Source organism: Balaenoptera acutorostrata, chromosome 6, assembly GCF_949987535.1.
Source record: "Balaenoptera acutorostrata chromosome 6, mBalAcu1.1, whole genome shotgun sequence".
In the NCBI taxonomy this organism is placed as follows: domain Eukaryota; kingdom Metazoa; phylum Chordata; class Mammalia; order Artiodactyla; family Balaenopteridae; genus Balaenoptera; species Balaenoptera acutorostrata.
Genome location: NC_080069.1, coordinates 78,497,746 through 78,518,479, shown reverse-complemented (window position 1 = coordinate 78,518,479; position 20,734 = coordinate 78,497,746). Strand labels below are relative to the sequence as shown.

The 20,734-nt window shown below is 37.6% G+C and overlaps 1 protein-coding gene across 1 annotated transcript; it reads right to left on the bottom strand.

Moving 5' to 3' along the window:
* Positions 1 to 5,320: 5,320 nt before the first annotated feature.
* Positions 5,321 to 20,408, bottom strand: LOC130708498 (cytochrome P450 1A5-like). The gene is given in 10 exon segments (XM_057549151.1): positions 5,321 to 5,613; positions 5,616 to 5,686; positions 8,298 to 8,391; positions 11,425 to 11,497; positions 11,499 to 11,539; positions 11,630 to 11,719; positions 14,813 to 14,936; positions 16,568 to 16,965; positions 16,968 to 17,405; positions 20,346 to 20,408. Coding segments are annotated over 9 exon segments (1,605 nt in total). The 5' UTR covers positions 17,389 to 17,405; positions 20,346 to 20,408.
* Between the last annotated feature and the right edge of the window lie 326 nt (positions 20,409 to 20,734).

The following is a 20,734-nucleotide window of genomic DNA, read 5'->3' as shown; positions in this document are numbered from 1 at the left end:
TAGAGATCATATTTTAGTCATCTTTTATTATGCCTGGCATCTAAAGAGCCTGGCTTAAAGTAGGAACCTAAAAACACACACATTAAAAACTAAATAAAGTTAGTTTATTTAGTTATGTAGGTGTGTAGAGCTTCTTAATTGATCAATGAATGATCCCAGACTTTTGAGGTTTTATACTAACAGTGTGTGTCTCTTTCTTTATTCTCAGTTGCCAGCTTTTATTTTAATTTAATTAATGCAAAACTTCTATAACCTGGTGTTTTAATTCACAGTTCATGCATCTAGTCTGAAGATTCATCCCCCTCTCTAGACCAAACCCATGAATTTTGTGATAGGTACTTGCTACCCTGAAAACTTTCTTCACCCTTATGTGAATTCACAGAAGTAGAGGAAATTTATAATCTCAAATAAATGCAATACTATATTTAGAGCATAAGCTAAAATAGAAAAAAAATCATATTTTTGTTGGCATTCTATTTGCATGTCACATCTTACACTTTCCGTGTGTATATATACACAAAATAATTAATAGTTACATGCAATATTTCACATTAGCTTTTTTAAATATATCATCTCTCCATGCCAATAAATAAACTTCCACAATAATTCAGTAGCTAGAAATATTAACTGTTTGCATGCATGTTTCACACATTATTTAGTTTTAAATTTTAGTTTGGAATCAGAAATGAACAGGTCCAGTAGGCAGAAAATCCGTAAAGACAGTTGAACTTAATTCCACCATCAATCAACTAAATAGTAAGGGACATTTTGTAGACTTCTTCATCCCACAACAGCAGAATGCACATTCTTCTCAAGCTTATATGGAATATTCACAAAGATAGACCACATTCTGGGTCATATTAGAGGAAAATTTAGAACACTGAATGCATATATTAGAAAAGAAAAAAGTATCTAAAATCAATAAACTAAGTTTCCACCTTAGAAAACTAGAAAAATAGGAGCAAAGTAAATCCAAAGTAAGCCAAAGAAAAGAAATGTAAATTAGAGGAGAAATTAATGGAATTGAATACAAGAAATTACTAGAGAGAAAATAAATGACACCAAAAGCTGGTTCTTTGAAAAGATCAATAAAATTGATAAACCTCTAGCTAAGCTAACTAAAAAGAGAAAGAAAGAGAGAGAAAGAAAGCACAAAATACAAAGCCTATGGTAATCTGGGGGCTGGGAAGGTAGCAGATCAGGGAATTGCTCTTGTCCACAGGGAGCAAAGAGAGCAGGGAACTGGTGCAGGATGAGGTGCTAGGAAGAATCTAGTCTTAGGCTTAAGCAGTAGGGCACAGGACATAATTTTGTGTGTATGTTTATGTCATTCCTTCCAATATTCCCAAACCTCAAGTAAGCTTTCTTTAGAATTACTCCTAACTCTCAGTTACGCCATTGAAAAATAAGTAAACTCCAACACCCATCCTTGGGTGTAAACATTTCAGGGAGAAAGCAGTGACCCCTTCTCTCCATCAGAGTGTGCAGGAGAAGTGACAGATGCCATTAGACAACAAATGTGTCTGGTGAAGTTAGTGAATAGTCAGCTGCCTATCTTTATGCGTGTGTGTTGGCAAGATGAAGATGTCGGAGCTGGAGAAACACTGACTTTCTGGAGCACATTTGAGATGTTACCTTTGGAAAGTTTCCTAAGTGCTAGGACACACTTTGACAGTGGTCCTGTGGGGATGGGGGGAGGCTAATAATATCCAGCTGGGATCTGATGTCATAAAAATGTGAGTTAAAAAAAAAAAAAAGAACTAAGGGTGTATTTGATGAGATCTGGACCTTATAGCTTAAACAGGTGGGAGAGCACTGAACAGATTTTTAGACTGAGGCAACAGGTAGAAATTAAAATAGGAGCAGAGATGCCAGAAATACTATCCATACTAGAAAATCTCGGGTACTTCCTTTTGCTCCTCCATTAGATTCATTCATTTAATCATTAATTCATTCCCGCATTCACTGAACAACTATTTATCGATTGTCTGCTATGTGCCTGAAACAGTGCTGGACGCTGGAGGTACAATGGAAGCCAAGCAGACTTGGCCCTGCATTTGTGGAGCTTGCAGGGAGTTGGGAAGATCAGCATGAAGGTAATGAATGAAGTCAGGTATTGAGGCAGGGATGGAGGATTGATCAGGAGTGCATCAAATGACTATAGCCCAGTGCAGTACCCTTAGAAATAAATGTCAATATAAAGTCTGGAAAAGATAAAACTATATTTAGTAAATGCATTTTAAGACATCAGAAAGACTTTAATTAAGATCCATTCAAATGAGCATTTTGGAACTTGGTCATCACACTTGGCTGGAAAATTCATTCATGCAACATGCTTCCATCCACAGGGGTAGAGATAAAGGCAACAGTATTGCCTGTATGTGTGTAGTTTATGGTTGATGGGGCTTGATAGTGATGTTGAATTAAGGTAAACTATTCTCTGTAAATAACTTGAAGGATAGAAAAGACCTATAAATTTTTATAATTTTTATTTATTTTGGCTCTCCTACTGCTAAAAATGTGTATCATAGAGAATCAGTTGCCTGCATCCTGCTTCTTATTCTTATCTGAAGGGGAAGCCAACGGTGCATTCCTCACAGGGCATTTGTTTTTTATAGCCTGTTAAGCTGTAAAACACCTCCCTTTAGCTATTTCTGATTTAAGGTGTACATAGTACGGTGACTTTTTTGTTGTTTAAAGTATGAATCTTGGATTTTGTGGGGACATCCTGTGTGAATGTGAAACATCAAATCATGTATCCACACACTTGGAAGCCTGGAAGGATCTGTAGATTTTACAGCCTAGTTAATAATTATTTAGAGAGTAAAATCCCCAAAGACCCCTTCTACCTCTCAAAAATGGTTTTGATTTCTTACCCTGTCATGTGGGTTGATATCACATCTGAATTATAGGTTTAACTGGGAAGGAATTAGAGAATTTCAATGTGGGAATATATAAATGTCTTTATAAATTTTGGTGCAAGTTTTCTTCTTTGAAAAACACTTGGGACCAGACACATTCTGTGCTCACTTGCATCATGCAGTGGATAGTTTCTAGTCTGACCTTCATCTTCATGGTGTCACCAAAAGCCCCAAGGGGCTGTAGCTACAAGGAGGGCACAGCGTGGTAAGCATCCATATGTACCTTTGTATAACAGGCTATCTAACATCTATTACGGTATCTTTTTACTTCATGTATAATGGCTTTAAGGACCTCACTCGTCTTGGATTACCACTGATGCATATATCCATATATTATCAATTGCTGTATCGTCATAATGAATTCTGTGTGTAGTCTCCAGATGATTATTTAGAGTGTTTATGTTAATATAAGTTATTTCAATGTAAAATGTTGGTACAGTGTTGCTTCTAATTATATTTCATAAAATAAATTATTTCCAGATAAGTAAATACATATAATTAAAAATAGCTTTTCTATTTTGCTTTTAAATGTTCTTTTCCCTGTCTCATTCTTATCCATGTTTCTAAAATTACATAAACTGCAAACTTATGAATTACACAAAAAGCCCAACAGTACACTAATTATGCCTTAGGAGCAGAGTTAAAGTGAAAATTAGCATTTTACAATACAATGTGTTAAAATAAATGTATAGAATCTTATTTGCTTACTGTTTTAAAAAACAAAACAAGAGTTTTAGAAAAACACAGTTCCTTAAAGAAAATACCAGATAAACAGATAACAAGATTCCTATAGTGTTCCTGTCATCCCCATTATTTGTGCACATACAGAAGATTTGATAGTTTTTTACAGAAAAAAATGTAAGGATAGTTTCAGTTTGACACACTGTCACGTGGATAATGCAAATAATTTCAAAAGCTTTTACAAAAAAGGACAGGCAATCCAATTTGTTTATTCCCAAGGATAATGCTGAATTTATTTGTACTTGGAAAGAAAGACGAAGTCCTGACTTTAATCCTCAATGTCTGCCAGTTGTTTAACTTCTTGGCTTCCATTACAACATCCTGGTCAAGATGGTCATCATCCAGATGGTCTTAGGTCATTAGCCCTAAGTGCTCTCTCCATTTGAATTAGACTCCAGACATGCTCTCAACTCCCGCCTGGATTTCAAACCCTTTATAATGCAACTCCCCTTAAAGCTTCAATCTGAAATTCTTAGTTTTTCACTGTCCATTTTATGTCGCTTATATGCCTTAGCTCGTTAACAAGTCCAATTAAAGAAGCACATACTTAGTGCTGGGTACGATACTGAAAAAATTTTTTAATTGTTGTCTTTTTTTTTCTCATAACATGTTATTATGGGCTGAATTGTATCTCCCCCACCCTAAACTCATATGTTGAAATCCCAAACCCCAGTACCTCAGAATGTAACTGTATTTGGAGATAAGGTCTTTAAAGAGGTATTGGGTTGGCCAAAAAGTTCATTTGGGTTTTCTAGTAACATCTTATGGAAAAACCCAAACGAACTTTTTGGCCACCCCAATAGTTAAGCTAAAATGAGGCTGTTAGGATGAGGCTTTAATCGAATATAACTGTTGTCCTTACAACAAAAAGGAGAGACACAGGGATGGGTGGCCATTGAGAAAAGGCCATGTGAGGACAGCCCATCTACAAACCCAGGAAAGAGCCTTCAGGAGGAACCAACCCTGCTGACACCTTGATCTTAGACTTCCAGCCTCCAGAACTGTGAGAAAACAAATTTCTGTTGTTAAAGCCACTCAGGCTGTGGTATTTTGTTATGGCAGCCCTTGCAAACTAATACACATGTATATCTAGTAGGTATCAAAAGGAATTGGTAACATTGTAAAAAACACCAATTTGCTCTGAAGTTAAATTCATAATCCAGAAAACATAAGAGCAGATATAAAAATGGATTTTGAAGAAACCCCCCCCCCCTTCAAGTCCCTTTCCCTGCCTCTCTAAATCTAACTGAGTCCACCTATTATCACCATGAACGTTCTCTGCTGTTCTGGGTGACTCTAGCTCCCTTCTCTGGACCTCCTGAATACCTAGTTCCTAGTCCAGTGGAAAGAAATATATTTAAAATCAGAACCTTGTTCTTATTCTGAACCCAATATTTAAAACAAATATCAGTACACCTGTCTATTGTAGCTGGCGTTAAGGGAAGGAAGATAGAACTCCTTTGCCTGCTCACTCCATCCAGCAGTCCTCGTTCCCTTCTTCCATATTCACAGTGACACAGTGACACAGTGACACCTGGGACACCATCACGTGAGACATGGGTTTAAAACCCCATACACTCAAAAATCAGCTCCTACATTAGGATGGCATACAATGAACTGAACAGCACAGCATAGGGATATGAATTTTAAATTTCTTGCTAAATGAATTTGAAGCCCATAATTTTTCTGAATTAAACAAGAAACCCTCCACCCAGTCTGCGAATCTATGAACAGGAGCTACCTGTGGAGCGGGGTTCTACTTGAAGTTGGTATGGTTTTGGCTTCATGACTAACCCATACGTGGGTGTCAGGTCAAGCTCGGCTCCTGGGCACTTCTCCAGCTTGAGCTGCTGCAGAACTGTGGTGATGAAAATGAATATCTCATTTCGTGCAACATCTTCTCCGAGACACTTCCGGATTCCCATTCCAAAAGTCAACACTTTCTCAACAAACTTCTATTCCGTTCCATGTTTTCATTTAGAAATCTCTCAGGTGTGAATAAATTGGGATTATCCCAAATAGTTCTGTACAAAATAGACAAAAATAAAAACTTTTAAAGGAATCATTTTATCACTTTTACCTTTGTTGCCAACTTTTCCATAACAATTTTGTTTTGCATAAAGTGTTTTGTTCAAGTTCAGAACATCCTTTATAAATTATATATATATGTATATAGTTATGGAGCTATGTAATTATATAATTATTACAGATATATATGTCATTCTTTCCTTTAATATGTTGACAGGTTTAGTTATCATAAAAACTTAATACAATTATTTTTCACTAAAATGACTTCTGGTTCATTAAATAGTGAATAAAATACATGAAATGTATTTAATTTTTTTATTATCTTAAATGAAAAATTCCACAAAATTCTCATTAGAATATTCCAAAATTGTGGTATAAATAAAAGGTAATAAATATTCAGTCTCCTTTGCTTTAAGTAAAATAAACAGGAATGATGACACTGAGACACACCTCTCACTCAGGTGCTCTCTCACTATGTTTAGGAAATAGCCCTCACACATCATCACAAGGAGGAGCCAGGTCTCCTGAAAGCAGCCCTGATTGGGGGGGTTGCCCACAGTTCCCAAACTGTTGTGCATTTGGTTCTCTCTTCTTCCTCCACCTTTTTTTTGTTACAGGCACCACATCTGGCTCGTCTACGACAACTAATGTTTGTGAGCTGTCTACATCTTAAGCCATACATCAGGGACTCACTTGACTTCATAAAGAACTGGGTCTCTTTGCCTATAGATGTCACCCTCTGTCTAGGAGAAAAATTTGTTTTCTCTCTGCACCAGAGGTCACGGACCTGGGGACTTACAAGTCATACTCAGTCCTCCAAGAAACTTCGTTTTGCTCTCATAATCTTTTAAAAATAGTTAATTGTTGCTAACATTTAAAAATCAGAAGATTCCACATGAAAATCTACATTTTCACTTTCTTTTTTTTTATAACTGAAAGAGCTGATAACAGTGGGACAATGCCTTGCTCGCCAACAGTTTACTGGGTTGAATTAGATGCAGCAGATGACCTCTTGCCACTGCTTCAACAAAGTACAATTCTTTCATTTTTGGTATTTTCCACTGCTCAGTGGGTGCTTGAGTTTGTGACCTTTTAGATTCAACATGAATAATTTTCCCATAATATCAAGTCTTGAATTACATACTCATTTACTTAAACAAGTGCCTCCATGCAAATAGTATTTCTTTACTAGCACCTGTGTTAACTCAGTTTGTTTGATCATTACTCAATATTCAATATAATCACAAGTTCTTAGGATACTAGAACACTTGGGATACTTGGGGTTGTACCAACTGAAAATAAATGCCATTCAATTTACACTGACTGTATTTCTTCTTATAATGGGTTTAAAAATGCTTAGGTTTATCCAATATGATCACTGGGTGGAGAATGGATCTATCAATCTCTCTGACAATAAGTGTCCCAGTGGGACGGTCTATGCAGTGTATTCTACCATTTTGCTAGTTACAGAAATTGTGAAGGTGCTGTTAGGTACACAGGACAATCACCTTCCTCCCTAAGAGCCTGGAGCCTAAGCCATCAGTCAGATGACATGTTGGGTGAAGACGGAGAAGCTGTACAGAGTACTGTACATACAACCGGCTGAGCGTATAAGAATGCCATCTTGGGAATTCCCTGGCGGTCCAGTGGTTAGGACTTGGAGCTTTCACTGCCGAGGCCCAGGTTTGATCCCTGGTTGGGAACTAAGATCCCGCAAGCTGCGCGGTAGCCAAAGCGGGGGAAAAGAAAAGATTGCAATCTTTACCAGTTTACTGGCGACATCAAGCCCTCACCACATGGAGCATATAATTTCCATTAAACAAGATTTACGTATTAAACAGGATTTACACTGGATATGAGTCCTGCTTCTCTTACCTGCTGAACATGTGATCTTAAGTAATTTGTTCAATCTGGCTGAAAGTTTCTTCATCAGTAAAATTGGGGTCATGCTAGCACCACTATATAGGATTACTGTTGAGGTCAGAGGAGATACATCTGAGCTTTTTGTGCCCAGCACGCAGTGGGAGTCTATAAAGATTAACTGTTCTCATCATTATTCTCACCAGTGCCATCACCACTCATCACCCTCACTTTTCACTGCCTGAGGTACCTTAGGCTCAGACTGCCCTTCTGTAGTTGATATGGGCAAGCCTCTAGTTGCATTTTATTCACAAATATTTACTGAGTGCCTACTATGTGCCAGGCACTGATCTAGGTACTGGGGTTGAGGAAAAAGCAAACAAACAAAAAGGGAGAGAAGAAAAAAATCCCTGCTTGGTGGCTTACACTCCAGCGGGGGGTTTCAGGCTGCTTTTCAAATATCGGCTGGTCATACACATGCAGAGGGTGAGCCCACGAAGTCCTTGGCTCACACCTCCCCCAGTGAGCCCACTTTTGAAATTCGATTTACCTTGAATGAATCTGTATTAAGATTTCCTCCTTCCTATTATCTGTGAGGAAAGAAAACTGAATTTCTTTCCAACTTCTTTCAAGAGAAACAGAGGGAATGAAGTTTGGTTAAGAAGAATGTAAATTTTCCCCAGATTAATAAATAGCAAACAAACAACCAAGCAAATGTTATCTCAGGAAATAATTTTGGTGGCTTACTCATCATGATTTACTTGATACATGTTAATAAAGGTGCATTTTTTCCTGGGAATGAAATAACCATTCAGAGTAGTATCTGATGTAGTACCGTAGGAAAGAGAAAGGCAGCATTACAATGCATCCTGTAAATTCAAATAACCCATCCCTAAGCTGCCTCTCATGATGCATGGACTATTTTTTGTTAATGTTATTTTTTACTGCAATAATGATGTGACATCTTTATAAATCTCCCTTTGTTCATTAATTGATATATCTTCTACCTATTGTCAAATCACTAATTTATTCTTTTTCTTGTATTTGTTAAACATATTGAGCACCTAATATATTGAAGGCATTGTTATGAGCTAAAATCTCTAGAAAATTATCTCAATATTTCTATGACAGAGTTGGTCATAAGTAGACACATCCGATTACAACCAGAAACTATTAAGGACATTATAAAGCATTTTCTTTGTACCCCATGTGTTTTTGGCTTCTATTAGTAGATTAGAAAAACAAAACATAACATCATTTAGTACTTGATGGGAGGAACTAGGAATTGGAATGGAATTGGAACTAGGAAATCTGAACTCTAGATACTGTTCTCAGTGAGATGTTGGGCAAATCTCATATCTACTCTATGGTTTCATTTCCTAGCTGTGAAATGATATTGGTTGTATTGGATGGTCCCTAAGTTGCCTCTAGAACAAGTATTCTATTTTTCTAGTCCCATACTCAGACTTCATTATGTATACTGTACATCTCTCCCCTTTATACCTCTGTAATTATGCACGGTTTAGATGAAGTCACGTTATGTTTCCATATGGCACTCCCTAACTTCTGAGATGGCCCTCACACTCACTTCTCCCCAGAGAAGCAGTGACATTTCAATGTGATGAGTTTGAGAGCAGTCACTGGACACGTTTGTCTTAGCCACTTCTAGGTTCTCTCTTCTGATTAGCCAACCTACAGAGAAGGTAATACATCTCAGCTATAGTTATTAATGGGCTGAGCTGAGGAGCAGGTGTCGTACTGCCAGAGGAGACTCTGCTGTTGTCCAACTTTGCCAGAGTCCGAGTGGAGAAGTATGTCTAATTCAGGTAAAAAGTATGCGTAAGCCTCCTTGGTCTAGCTCTAAGCCAAACTGTGCAAACTAGCTTTGATCATTAAAAAAGTTAATATTTGAAACTCTCTCTGACCTACTTTCATCTTGCAGCTGGTACTGAACTTTGGCAAATAATATGGGTATTATTCGTCGGGTGCCCTCAAAACCCAACAAAGGAGAAGGTCAAAAAAGGGATGGAGCCATTTGTCGGAAGGATTACCGGCTCCTAGGTATAGCCACGTGGCTTTCTCAGTACCTTCCTGCCCACACCCCCTCTGTGGATTCAGCTGCTCAAATTCTACTCTGCATAAAAACCACATGATCCCACTCTATGGAAACCTAGCATGTAAAATTTGATTTCACTAATATTAAACTATGAATGACTATATATTCTAAAGAAGGACTCAATATATAAATTCATTCATTGTAGGGTCTCTCTCTCTCTAAATATATACTTCTGAAACTTCATATATAAAAATGCCTTTCCACGTAACTTTTAAAGAGCATACATGTGATAAATATTTATTAGAGTACTGTTTGGTCTTTCATGTATGTGTGTACATACGTTATATATAATAGCAAAACTTTTGCCCCTTTTACCTAAGATTCTTCCATTTATCTTTCAAAAATTCATTTCATTTTAACCCATTTTCTGCTCTTTAACCCCTTGTCCTTTTAAAAGGAAAATGGTAAACATCCAAGTGGAGAACAGATTAATCCCAAACAACATATTAATATATAAGATGCCTTTTATGTTTGTGCCAAAATTCTTGGTTTATATCACACTACTCTCATTGGCCGATGCCTCTGATCTTTTTAGTTGATATATTAGTTTATTTCTTCACTTCTAATAATATAATGAATACCTATTTCCTAAAATACATTTCTCCCTATTAGTGAGGCTCTCAGATGTGTTTTCAGGATCCCAAAGATTATGATCACTTTCATTTCATCCCAAATCATGCCTGTAAACTTGGCAGGTCTCTCTGTTCCTGATTTCTTAGTAAAGCTTGTAGGTCGTACTCTTTTATGAAGCACTCAAAGTCACCCTACGGAAGCCTTTGGGACAGAAGAGCTGCATATTTAAATGTAGGATGCTTTTTATAAACTTAAGTTAAAGATGAAGTCTACTTCAACCAGAAAGGGGATCTGAAGGAAAGGGATCACAGTCAATAGATAGCATCACGTGTGAATATGGAGAGCAAACGAGAGAGGCAAAATACAGGGTACTGAGTGGCTCACTGTCTGGGCTTGACACTGCTCAGCTAGTGGTCTGGCCCTTGGAGATACCTGGGCTGAGGCACTGCATTCTGCTCTGCCGATTACCACATGGCGTGAGAGACATTCCCCCTCCTTCACTATATAAAGATGGGAAGAGAAAAAGCACGGATAATTTAATTTTTTATTTTAATTGTGTGGAATGGAAACAGTTCAAACTACCTGAACTTTGGTTGTTCACAAACATATTTAATAAAGCCTATCTACTTAGTCTGTACTTGCATGCATTTGGGATCTGGAGAGTCTGGCATAAGGTTCAGTAAACTTTCAAATATCTATAAATGTAGACTCTGTTTAATCTGTTTGTGGCAACTAGCTTCCTCGGTCTACTGTTCCGCAAAATTCTTAGCTACTGAAAATGAAGCCATATCACATTAGCAGGCGGCTAACGCTACTCGTAAGGGGAAGTTAAGTGAGTTTGTACAACACTTAATAGCCAAACATATATTATGGTTGGATTATCAATTGTTCCAAATTTCCATATCCTTCTCTCCCCTTAATTTTTAAATATAAGATGAAAGTTAATGGCATCATAGTTTAGTTATAAAAAATATTCACAAAATTTGCCTTGCTCTATGTTAAAATTTCATTAAAGGTTTCAAAAGAAAATAAAAGGATTTAAAATAATATTAAAATAACATTAACATACTATAGATTTTAAAGCACTTAAAGTATTCAGTCTAATGCCTGAGGTTCCTCACTCCTCCCCACACCACCTGTGGGATAGTTGTTGTCCCAGAGGAGCAGCATATCCTTACCAAAGAAGAATAGTAAAAGGAAGAAAGGAGGCACATCTGAATATTTCATTTATGAAAGCTTCTGTGTAGGGTAAAATTTTTCCTGTCTTCAAACCTGGTTGATTTAATCCCAATGTTTCCATCTGGGTAAAAAAAGGTTTTTTAAAAAATTTAATTTAAAAATGAAAATATATTCTTATAAGAATTATACTTTTCATCTGAAAGCGTGTTACCAATTTCTTCTTGAATTTTGGCTTGAATTTCTGGATAGCGTATCAAATAAAGAAAGCTCCAATATAGACATGTTGATATTGTTTCAAACTCTGAAAGAAAAAAGAGAGAAAAAGTGTCTTGGAAAAAAGTATTAGCAAAATTGGATCCTCAATTTACTTTGTATTTGAATACTAAGAATCCAGGGAAAATAATCAAAATATGACTACCAATTAATAATACAATTATTATACATTAAGGTTTATTTCAAAGTATAGGCTTAACCTCTTACCCATTAGAGCAGCCACTACCAATAAGCAGAAAACAGCAAATGTTGATGGAAGGTGGAAAAATTGGAACTCTAATGCATTGCTGGTAGAAATGTAAAATGGTACAGTCACTATGGAAAACAATATAAAGGGTCCTCAAAATACTTAAAAAAGAATTACCAAGTGATCCATTAATTCAAAAGAGCTGAAAGCATGGATTTAAAAAGATATATGTACCACCATGTTCACGGTAGCATTATTCACAACAGCCAAGAGGCGGAAACAACCCACATGTACATCGATGGATGAATGGATAAACAAAATGTGGTATATGCGTGCAATGGAATATTATGCAGCCTTAAAAAGAAGGAGATCCTGTCACTTCCTACAATATGGATGAACCTCAAGGACATTATGCTATATGAAACAAACCAGTCACAAAAGGGAAAATACTGTCTGATTTCATTCATATAAGGTATCTGAAGTAGTCAAAATCGTAAAAACATAAATTAGAAAGGTAGTTGCCTAGGGCTGGGAGTACAGAGGTGGGCAAATTGGGGTTTAATGGGCATAGAGTTATAGTTTTGCAAGATGAAAAAGTTCTAAAGATCTGTTATACAACAATGTGAATATACACAACACTACTGAATTGTACATGTGAAAATGTTTAATGTAGTAAATTTAATGTTATGTGTTTGCAACCACAAGAAAAAATAAAATAAAAAAGTTTTAAATATATAGGTATTATCTATAAGGCAAATGAAAACACTGGAAATATTTCACTATAAAATAAACCATTGTTATAATAATAATGGCTATGATCTATGTATAATAATAATTAATATCATAAATCATACGTAGCTATTGAATGCTTTTTCCGTTCTATGCTCATTTTATTGAAGAGAAAACTGTGCCTCAAGGACATTATGGACCTTGCTCAAGGTGACAACTCAGAAGAGACAGAGTCAGGACTTAAATGTGGACTTACCTGGCTTCAAGGCCATAAGTTTGTATAAGTGCATAATGGAAGGTTGAGTACATTCAATTTTTTTAAATACTGATTTTTAGTGTACTTGCTTTGTTTTAAAATTCATCCTTTAAACAAGGTATCTTCACTTTTGATATTATCTATACATTGGTAAGATGTTTTTCATTATTGAAAATAAAAGCCAGAAACTCTATGTAAAACTTCATCTTTTCCTCAAGGATGACTTTACACTACATCAAAGAATGTGATCAGTTATTGAAAACCTAACACTCAGAAATACCACATTAAACAGCTTTTTTAGGCTGTTTTAATTATAAATTCAACTCAATGATGACCTAATGCCAAAATTAATAACGCTATTTGTGTTTTCTACTAAATCTTATAATCTAGTAGCAAAAATTAGTGTTTAAATCAATATATCTTATTCCTAGGTTTTCACGATGATGAAAATGTCAACAATGATGACTACTCCAAATATTGATCACTTGATTGCATGGTTATTTGAAATGGGGGCTGTAATTAGTCTTGCTTTAGAGATGAGAAACATGCAGCACAGAGATGGTTAAATATTTTACCAGGACCACACAAGAGACAAAGCTAGTACCCTAATTCAAGTCTGTGGTTCCACAGCATTGGGACTTAAGGATTTGTTTGTTCTCTAAACAACTTGCATCACAACATGTGCAAGAAATGCACCCAAATGTAGCTTCAGAGCAAAGTAAAATCTTTCCCAATCATCTCTTCTCAAGACTTGGTTTTACATTTTTTGAATAGGGCAATCTCTTACAGTGAGCCAGTAGATTCAACAGTTCTCATGCCACAAAATTTCTAACATGACTTCACAGTGCAAGGAATTATCCTAAAAGTGAGTTGTCCAAATGCTGTTGCCAACAATGGTGTTTGTAGTAATGTGCAGTACGGTGTGAGAATATGGACTTCTATTCAGAATATATTGACTCTATTCACTATCAAAAGAGAAACAAAACAAGCCATGAATGCTGCACGAAAGACACTGATTTTGCACATTGTAGAGCCATGGACAATATATCCAAGACCTAGGACTTTTACTAGGTGACCCAGAAATTCTGCTTCTTAACATAAGACTATAATGAAAAAGGAGGCAAAACTGATGCACAAAGATGGTAATTAGCATTGGCGAGATGTTCAATATCTGCATTACTGAGACAGCAGACTGGTAAAATGTAGGGGGTACTGGCCATGGAGTATTATGCAACCATTAGAAGCAGTAAATTAGAAATACACCTGACAGGGGCTTCCCTGGTGGCGCAGTGGTTGAGAATCTGCCTGCCAATGCAGGGCACACGGGTTCGAGCCCTGGTCTGGGAAGATCCCACATGCCGCGGAGCGACTGGGCCCGTGAGCCACAACTACTGAGCCTGCGCGTCTGGAGCCTGTGCTCCGCAACAAGAGAGGCCGCGACAGTGAGAGGCACGCGCACCGTGATGCAGGGTGGCCCCCACTTGCGGCAACTGGAGAAAGCCCTCGCGCAGAAACGAAGACCCAACACAGCCAAAAATAAATAAATAAATTAATTAATTAATTAAAAAAAAAAAAAAGAAATACACCTGACAACCGTGATTGAACCTTAAAAGTATAGGGCTTCATGAAAAAAGTTAGAAATAAGTTGAGATGTAAATAACAATGGTAATTTACATATATTAAAATTCATGATAATATTAGAATACATGCTAATACATGAAAATATAAAGCCCATTTTATAAGAATACATGAAACAAAAAAACAGCACTTAAACAGATTAAGAGTAAATGTCAGTGGGTTGGGAAAGGGACTGGGAGTGGGATGTAGGGATCAAAGTCGTAAATTGTCAATATCAAAAGAGGGAAAGACTCTACAATGTAAACAGTAGAAAACAGAAAATTGTAGTTAATCTTGATTCACCTTAAATATTGATAAATACTTTCACATACCAGCTCCAAAGAGGTCATTCACAGTGCTTATGATTTCATCATCATTTAAGGTGGCTGTTTTGGTAGCAGCATATTTGTTGTGGCATGTATTAATCAGAGCATCAGTGATATCTTGGATATAGTCCTGAGGATATAAACCTTAACATGATTGGTCATCCCTACCTACATTCTACAGCATATATGACTCTCATGCAAGAAAAGCCATATTACCATGTACTTGAAATGAACCCAATTAACTTAGGAATATAAAGAATATAGGTAGGGCTTCCCTGGTGGCGCAGTGGTTGAGAATCTGCCTGCCAATGCAGGGCACACGGGTTCGAGCCCTGGTCTGGGAAGATCCCACATGCCGCGGAGCAACTAGGCCCGTGAGCCACAATTACTGAGCCTGCGCGTCTGGAGCCTGTGCTCCGCAACAGGAGAGGCCGCGATAGTGAGGCCCACACACTGTGATGAAGAATGGCCCCCACTTGCCGCAACTAGAGAAAGCCCTCGAACAGAAACGAAGACCCAACACAGCCATAAATATATAAATAAATAAATAAAATGTAAAAAAAAAAAAAAAGAATATAGGTAGATCATTTTAAACCTTGCAACCAGTTTTGCTTGTTAATGCTCAATCTTAAGGCAATGCTCAATCTTAAAAGAATGTAGAATAGAAAACCAAGGTACCAAACTCAAATTTCTTCTTGAAAGTTTTTTTTCAATCAATAAAGAGTATACCTATGTCTGGAAGCACACTTCGAAAAATCAAAGGTTAACTTATTACAGAGAAATTGCTAAGCAATAAATACAGTAAGAAGTTTTCAAACCTACTGTAAGGATTTTACTATGATCACCATGAAGAGGAAGTGGGGCTAGGGTAGGTTAGGGAGTAGGAAGAGAAATTTATGAATTTCACAAACTCTTTTACTTACTGTATCTGATCTAGAATTCCCTGCTGGTACCCTGAAACACATTGTTTTCTGCCTCTTCCTTCTAATCAGAGGGGACTTAAGTCCTCACATCTCTTCATTTGCTCAATTACTCACATTTTCATGTTTTTATTTTTTCCTGATGCCCTCCTCTCAGCAAATTGGTCCCCAAGAACTAGGATTCTTTCTAGTACATACATACTTCAAGAGAGAAATTTACTCTTTTGTGGACCATCAAATTGGGCCAAAAACATCTCAATGGCCTCATAAGAAGGTTCGCTTCTGTCACATGGATAACATTTCTACATGTGTTATGACCTCAAAGTTCATTTCTTCATAGGAAAGAAACTCAAGTAGGATATGAGGGTAAATTGGAAGGTTCCTATAGAATATTCTTTATAATTATTCAAAACACTTTCTGAAAAAAATATGCTGATAATTTTAAGACCCGATAGTTTCAGATGAAAAATTAGAGAAACAAAATTATTGGGTCATTTCTTCAGGAAGCTCACCTACATGTTAGTCATCATTTATCAGCCAATTACAGATTCATAATTCAAGTATGTGCCTTATCAGCACAGTAGGGAAATTTCTGAGGTCTCACAAAATTCAAAGCTCTTCTTATGGTCCCTACGTGAGAACTAAGTAATACTGCCCTATAATCACTCTGATTGGACCTCACATTTACCAATAGTTTGGGTAAGGTTCATTATGGAAAAATTACAGTGAAAGAACCAAGGTAGTACGTGAAGTTGTCTGAGTTCTTAATGCATCTCACCCTCTTTTTTTTTTTTCCACTTCTCACCAAATCCCCAGTCCTGGCATGAATTTAAACCCTTACCTTATCATATGTTGTAAGATGATCTTGTACATGTAGAGCAATAAACTGATCCAGGGCCTGATAAAACTCCCAGGGAGAATTTATAATTCGCAATGGAAGGTAGCAGAAACACAGTATGAAATTGGCAGGATTAGCAGCGCTGGAGGCCTTGAGTAAGTCATCATTCTCTTTAACTATTCTAAGAAATTCCTCAACACTGTGGTCACATCTCTTGCCAAAACAAAGGGCACAGACAATGTTGGCCACCGCACACGTAATAGCACCTCTGGGGTCAAAGCTGCCATTCTTGAAAGTCAACTCTGCAAAGACTTTTACCAGCTCAGAAACTTCCTCAGTGACATGTTTCTCCAGTAAGCAAGAGCAGGTGGAGGATTTTGCTTCTGCTTTAGAAAATGTTGTAAAGCATTGGAAGCAGTTTTCTTATGAAGCTTCCAGCTCTCTCCATAATTGACTGAAAACGTAAGACTCTTTCCTTCTGCCAGGAAAGAAAATGTATGCGTGTGAGGTCGGCCTGCAAAATGCTCTCCATCTTTGAGTAGTACTTGTTTCACCATTTCCATCCCGTTCACCACCAGGACAGGCACCATGCCAAGTCTGATGAGAAAGACATTTCCGTATTTTTTCCTCATCTCCACGAATGTAAGGTAAGGATGGTCTCCAAGCTGAAGAAGATTTCCTATGACGGGGAAGGACCATGGGCCAGGAGGAGACACCCGCTTTCTCCCTTTGCTCCTTAGCGCTCTTACAAAAACAAAAAACATCCCCCAAATTATGAAAGAAGTGCTCACCTCTCCAGGGGTGATTGCCGTGCCGAATATCATTTTCAGGAATAAAACACCTAAAATAGAAATATGTAACCCTTATTTTTGCCATTCTAAGCATAGACTAAGAGTAGTCTTTCTCCATGTAAACATTTAGAAGAAAAGTACAGACCCTTTTTATTTAGTTAACAGCTATTATTAAACAATGCACCAAGAGGGTAAAATTAAATTCTTGTAAAATGCACTGTACCTTTATCTCAATTCTATTATTTTCATGATTCTAACCACCAGACCAAATCCTTTCATGTCAGTTGTTGACACCATAGACAGAAGAAGAGGACAACTCAACGTAGAAAGCAGCCTGGGGGGTGGGAAAGGGATTGAGGCTATGGAAGCTGAGTTCATACTCATTAGCTGGGGGATCTTCATCCTGTCACTTAATCTAAGTGCATGCCAGCTGTCTCATCTAAGTGTCCTACCTAACAGAATTAGTCATATATTCTTTCAGCAAATATTTATTGAACACCCCAATGTTAGGCACTAAAAATACAAAATTTCATAGACTAATCAGGAAACTAGATAAACAAAAATAAGATTACAAAGTGAAAAGTGTATAGAGAACTGTGAATAGAGTGGTCTGTCATTGTTTGAGGATGAAATGAAATCATTATTAAAAAGTACTTGGTGAATTACAAGCCATTTAGTGGCTATCTAGTTGGCTGACTGCCTAGTCTGTTCTTGAACTTCTCGGCCTGCTTGTAAAAGTGACTTTCTGCAGCAGTTCTACTGTTTTGAAACCTGCCCACATAGTCATGGATGATTGATCCAAGGATAAGCCCTTGACCCAAGATGAACCTTCCTTAGGAATATGGAATTAGGGCTGTGAAAGTCCATCTTCTCATTGGGCAGCTAGATCTATAAGATATAAATCTGAAAATATGATTTGGGGACCTTTCACCTACAGGAGGACCTAAGAAACTGTGAAAGCACGTCTGAAAACTAAATGAAGTAGAAAGGAAAAGAAACAGACAGAGAGAGACCTCATGACCTTGCATTCACTGTTTCTAGTACCTTCATGAGATCTTGTCCTCGGATTGAATTCTTTCCTGCTTAAACTAGCTAAAATTGGTTTCTGTTACTTGAAACCAAGAGAGTCCTACCCACCCCTGCAAAATAAAGTTTAATACACATGAAGAATATTTTTGTTAGCTATTACATTTTATAGTAACTACAGAGAGAATACAAAACTTTCTCTCCCTTGAAAGAATACAACTAAATTTCACACTTCTCAAATTACTTCCTGAGACAAGTTAACATTGGTGGGTAGTATACTCATTTGCCAGTGTAAATATCCAGTTCTTTTTGAGTTTTTGAGTAGGCCAACACTTGATTTCATATATATATATACAAATACATACTGGGAAGCATTCTTGCAAGCAGCAATGAATTTGTTTTCCAGTTCAGAAGAAAATGATAGGGTGGTAAAAAGCATTACACTTATGTTCTACTTTTAAAAAGCACCAAGGATCAAAGAAATGTGTATCTTATTGCCCCCACTCTGAATATGCAAGAAAACCCTTGTCACCTATTTTAGTTGATTGTTTCACCTTTCCAAGTTCACAGATAAAATGTGGCTAATTACACCAACTTGGTTGGCACTGTTTTCTAAGGAATTAACTTTGGAGTTAAAAGTGAAAGATCAACTTGTTTTTATAGGGGGAAAATTGTGCATTTAAACTAAAAAGAAAAACTGAGTCCCTAATCAATGCAACAGCTACAATTTGCAAAACTTCCCTTTTCTCTCAGTTCAGGAAGAAAACAGTGAGAATGTCATTGCACTGCGGCTTTGCAGCATACTGATTTTGCGAAACCTCTCTTGCTTCTATGACCATTTATTGCTCTCTTACCAGGTGCCAGATCCAGAACTAAGCACTAAATCCACACTTTCAAAGCTCATACCTCTATGAGGTAATGTATCATCCTGTTATGGGAAGGCTTCGCGAGATAAAGTCATTTTCCTCATTTATTTCCCATGGTTTTTGAGCTTAATAATGAATCACCAATTACTTCTAGCACTTGCCTTTTCATAAAATTCCATTTCTCTTGGGCATTCACCAAACTTCCAATTTGACAAATGCACATTGACAATTATCAGAGGCATTTCCAAAGCAGACAACTAAATAGATGAGAAGTGAGTGGGTGTGGCTAGAAGTAGGTGTGGTTTGACTCCCACAAAGATGACTGGGTTTCCCTGCCTACCTCTTTCCCTATTTAGTTGTGGGAACTCTATTAAATTATAGTGTCTTTTGGCCTCAGTTTTCTCATCTGTAAAATGGTCCCTCAAGACTAGTAGACTTTGAAGGCCAGCTCCAACCTTCAGTAATCAAAGTTAGAAGGAAAAAGTGGGCAGAAGCCTGAGTGTGATGTCCAGGGTTAATTGCCTGGCTATATTGTGTTGCCAGAGTTTCCAGAGCAGTTAGCAGTTCCACAAATGTAAGTAACTGTGTGATCCCCTGGATTCTTTTTCAACTTGGGCCCTTCTAGTCTGTAATTAAATTCTCTTTGGCAGTTTACCAGACCCAGGCGCATTGCCAACTTTCCCAGCAACTTTCTTGGAAAGCTCTGAAGGCAAATTCTGTTCCTGTTGTTTTGGAGTGAACTAGGGCTGAAACAGGGCATACAGCTCCCTAAGGTGGGCTGCTGCGTCGTCAGAAATTCAAGGTGAACCCTTAAGAGAAGAACCAGGTGAAAAAAGCACAAGTAGGTTGAAGGCTTTTGTTTTGGTTCTCAAACCTAGACACACACATCAGACCTCCCTTGGAAGCTGTGAAACCATTGCAATACCCACGTCCCAAACGGACCAGCTATCCAAATCTCTAGGGGTGGATGCATGTTAAAAAGCTCCTCAATATGACTAAGGGTCATTCCAAGTTGAGGACCTTTTTGGGGAGAAAACAACCTGCTATGAGATCAACAAATCCATTCAGCCAAATTACAATGAAGCTTGGAAGGCTCACCCGTGCCCAGAAATCTTGCAGTCAGTGCGAGGAATCTGGCGGAGGGATCTAACGGCAGAGAAGGTTTTCTAGAAAGTTGCGTGCATCCTAGGAAACAGGAACAGTGTGGTCACAGCAGCAGCAGGCCTGGGGAAAGGCTGGGAGAGAACATTCTGGGAATAGAGAATGAGGGGTGGAATTTGCACCTGTGTGGGGAGGAGTTTGGAGCTGGATTAGGGTATTTGAGAGCTAGAAAGAGGAATGGAGAGGCCTCTGCAGCCAGAATTGGGCCCTGGAAGCTGGGAAATTCCAGCGTGAGTGGAGCGAGAGGGACCACATCTGGAGCTAGGCGTGCGAAGAAGACTGTAGGATGGAAATTGATCTTGGAAAAAAGCAGGGCGGGAAAGGGA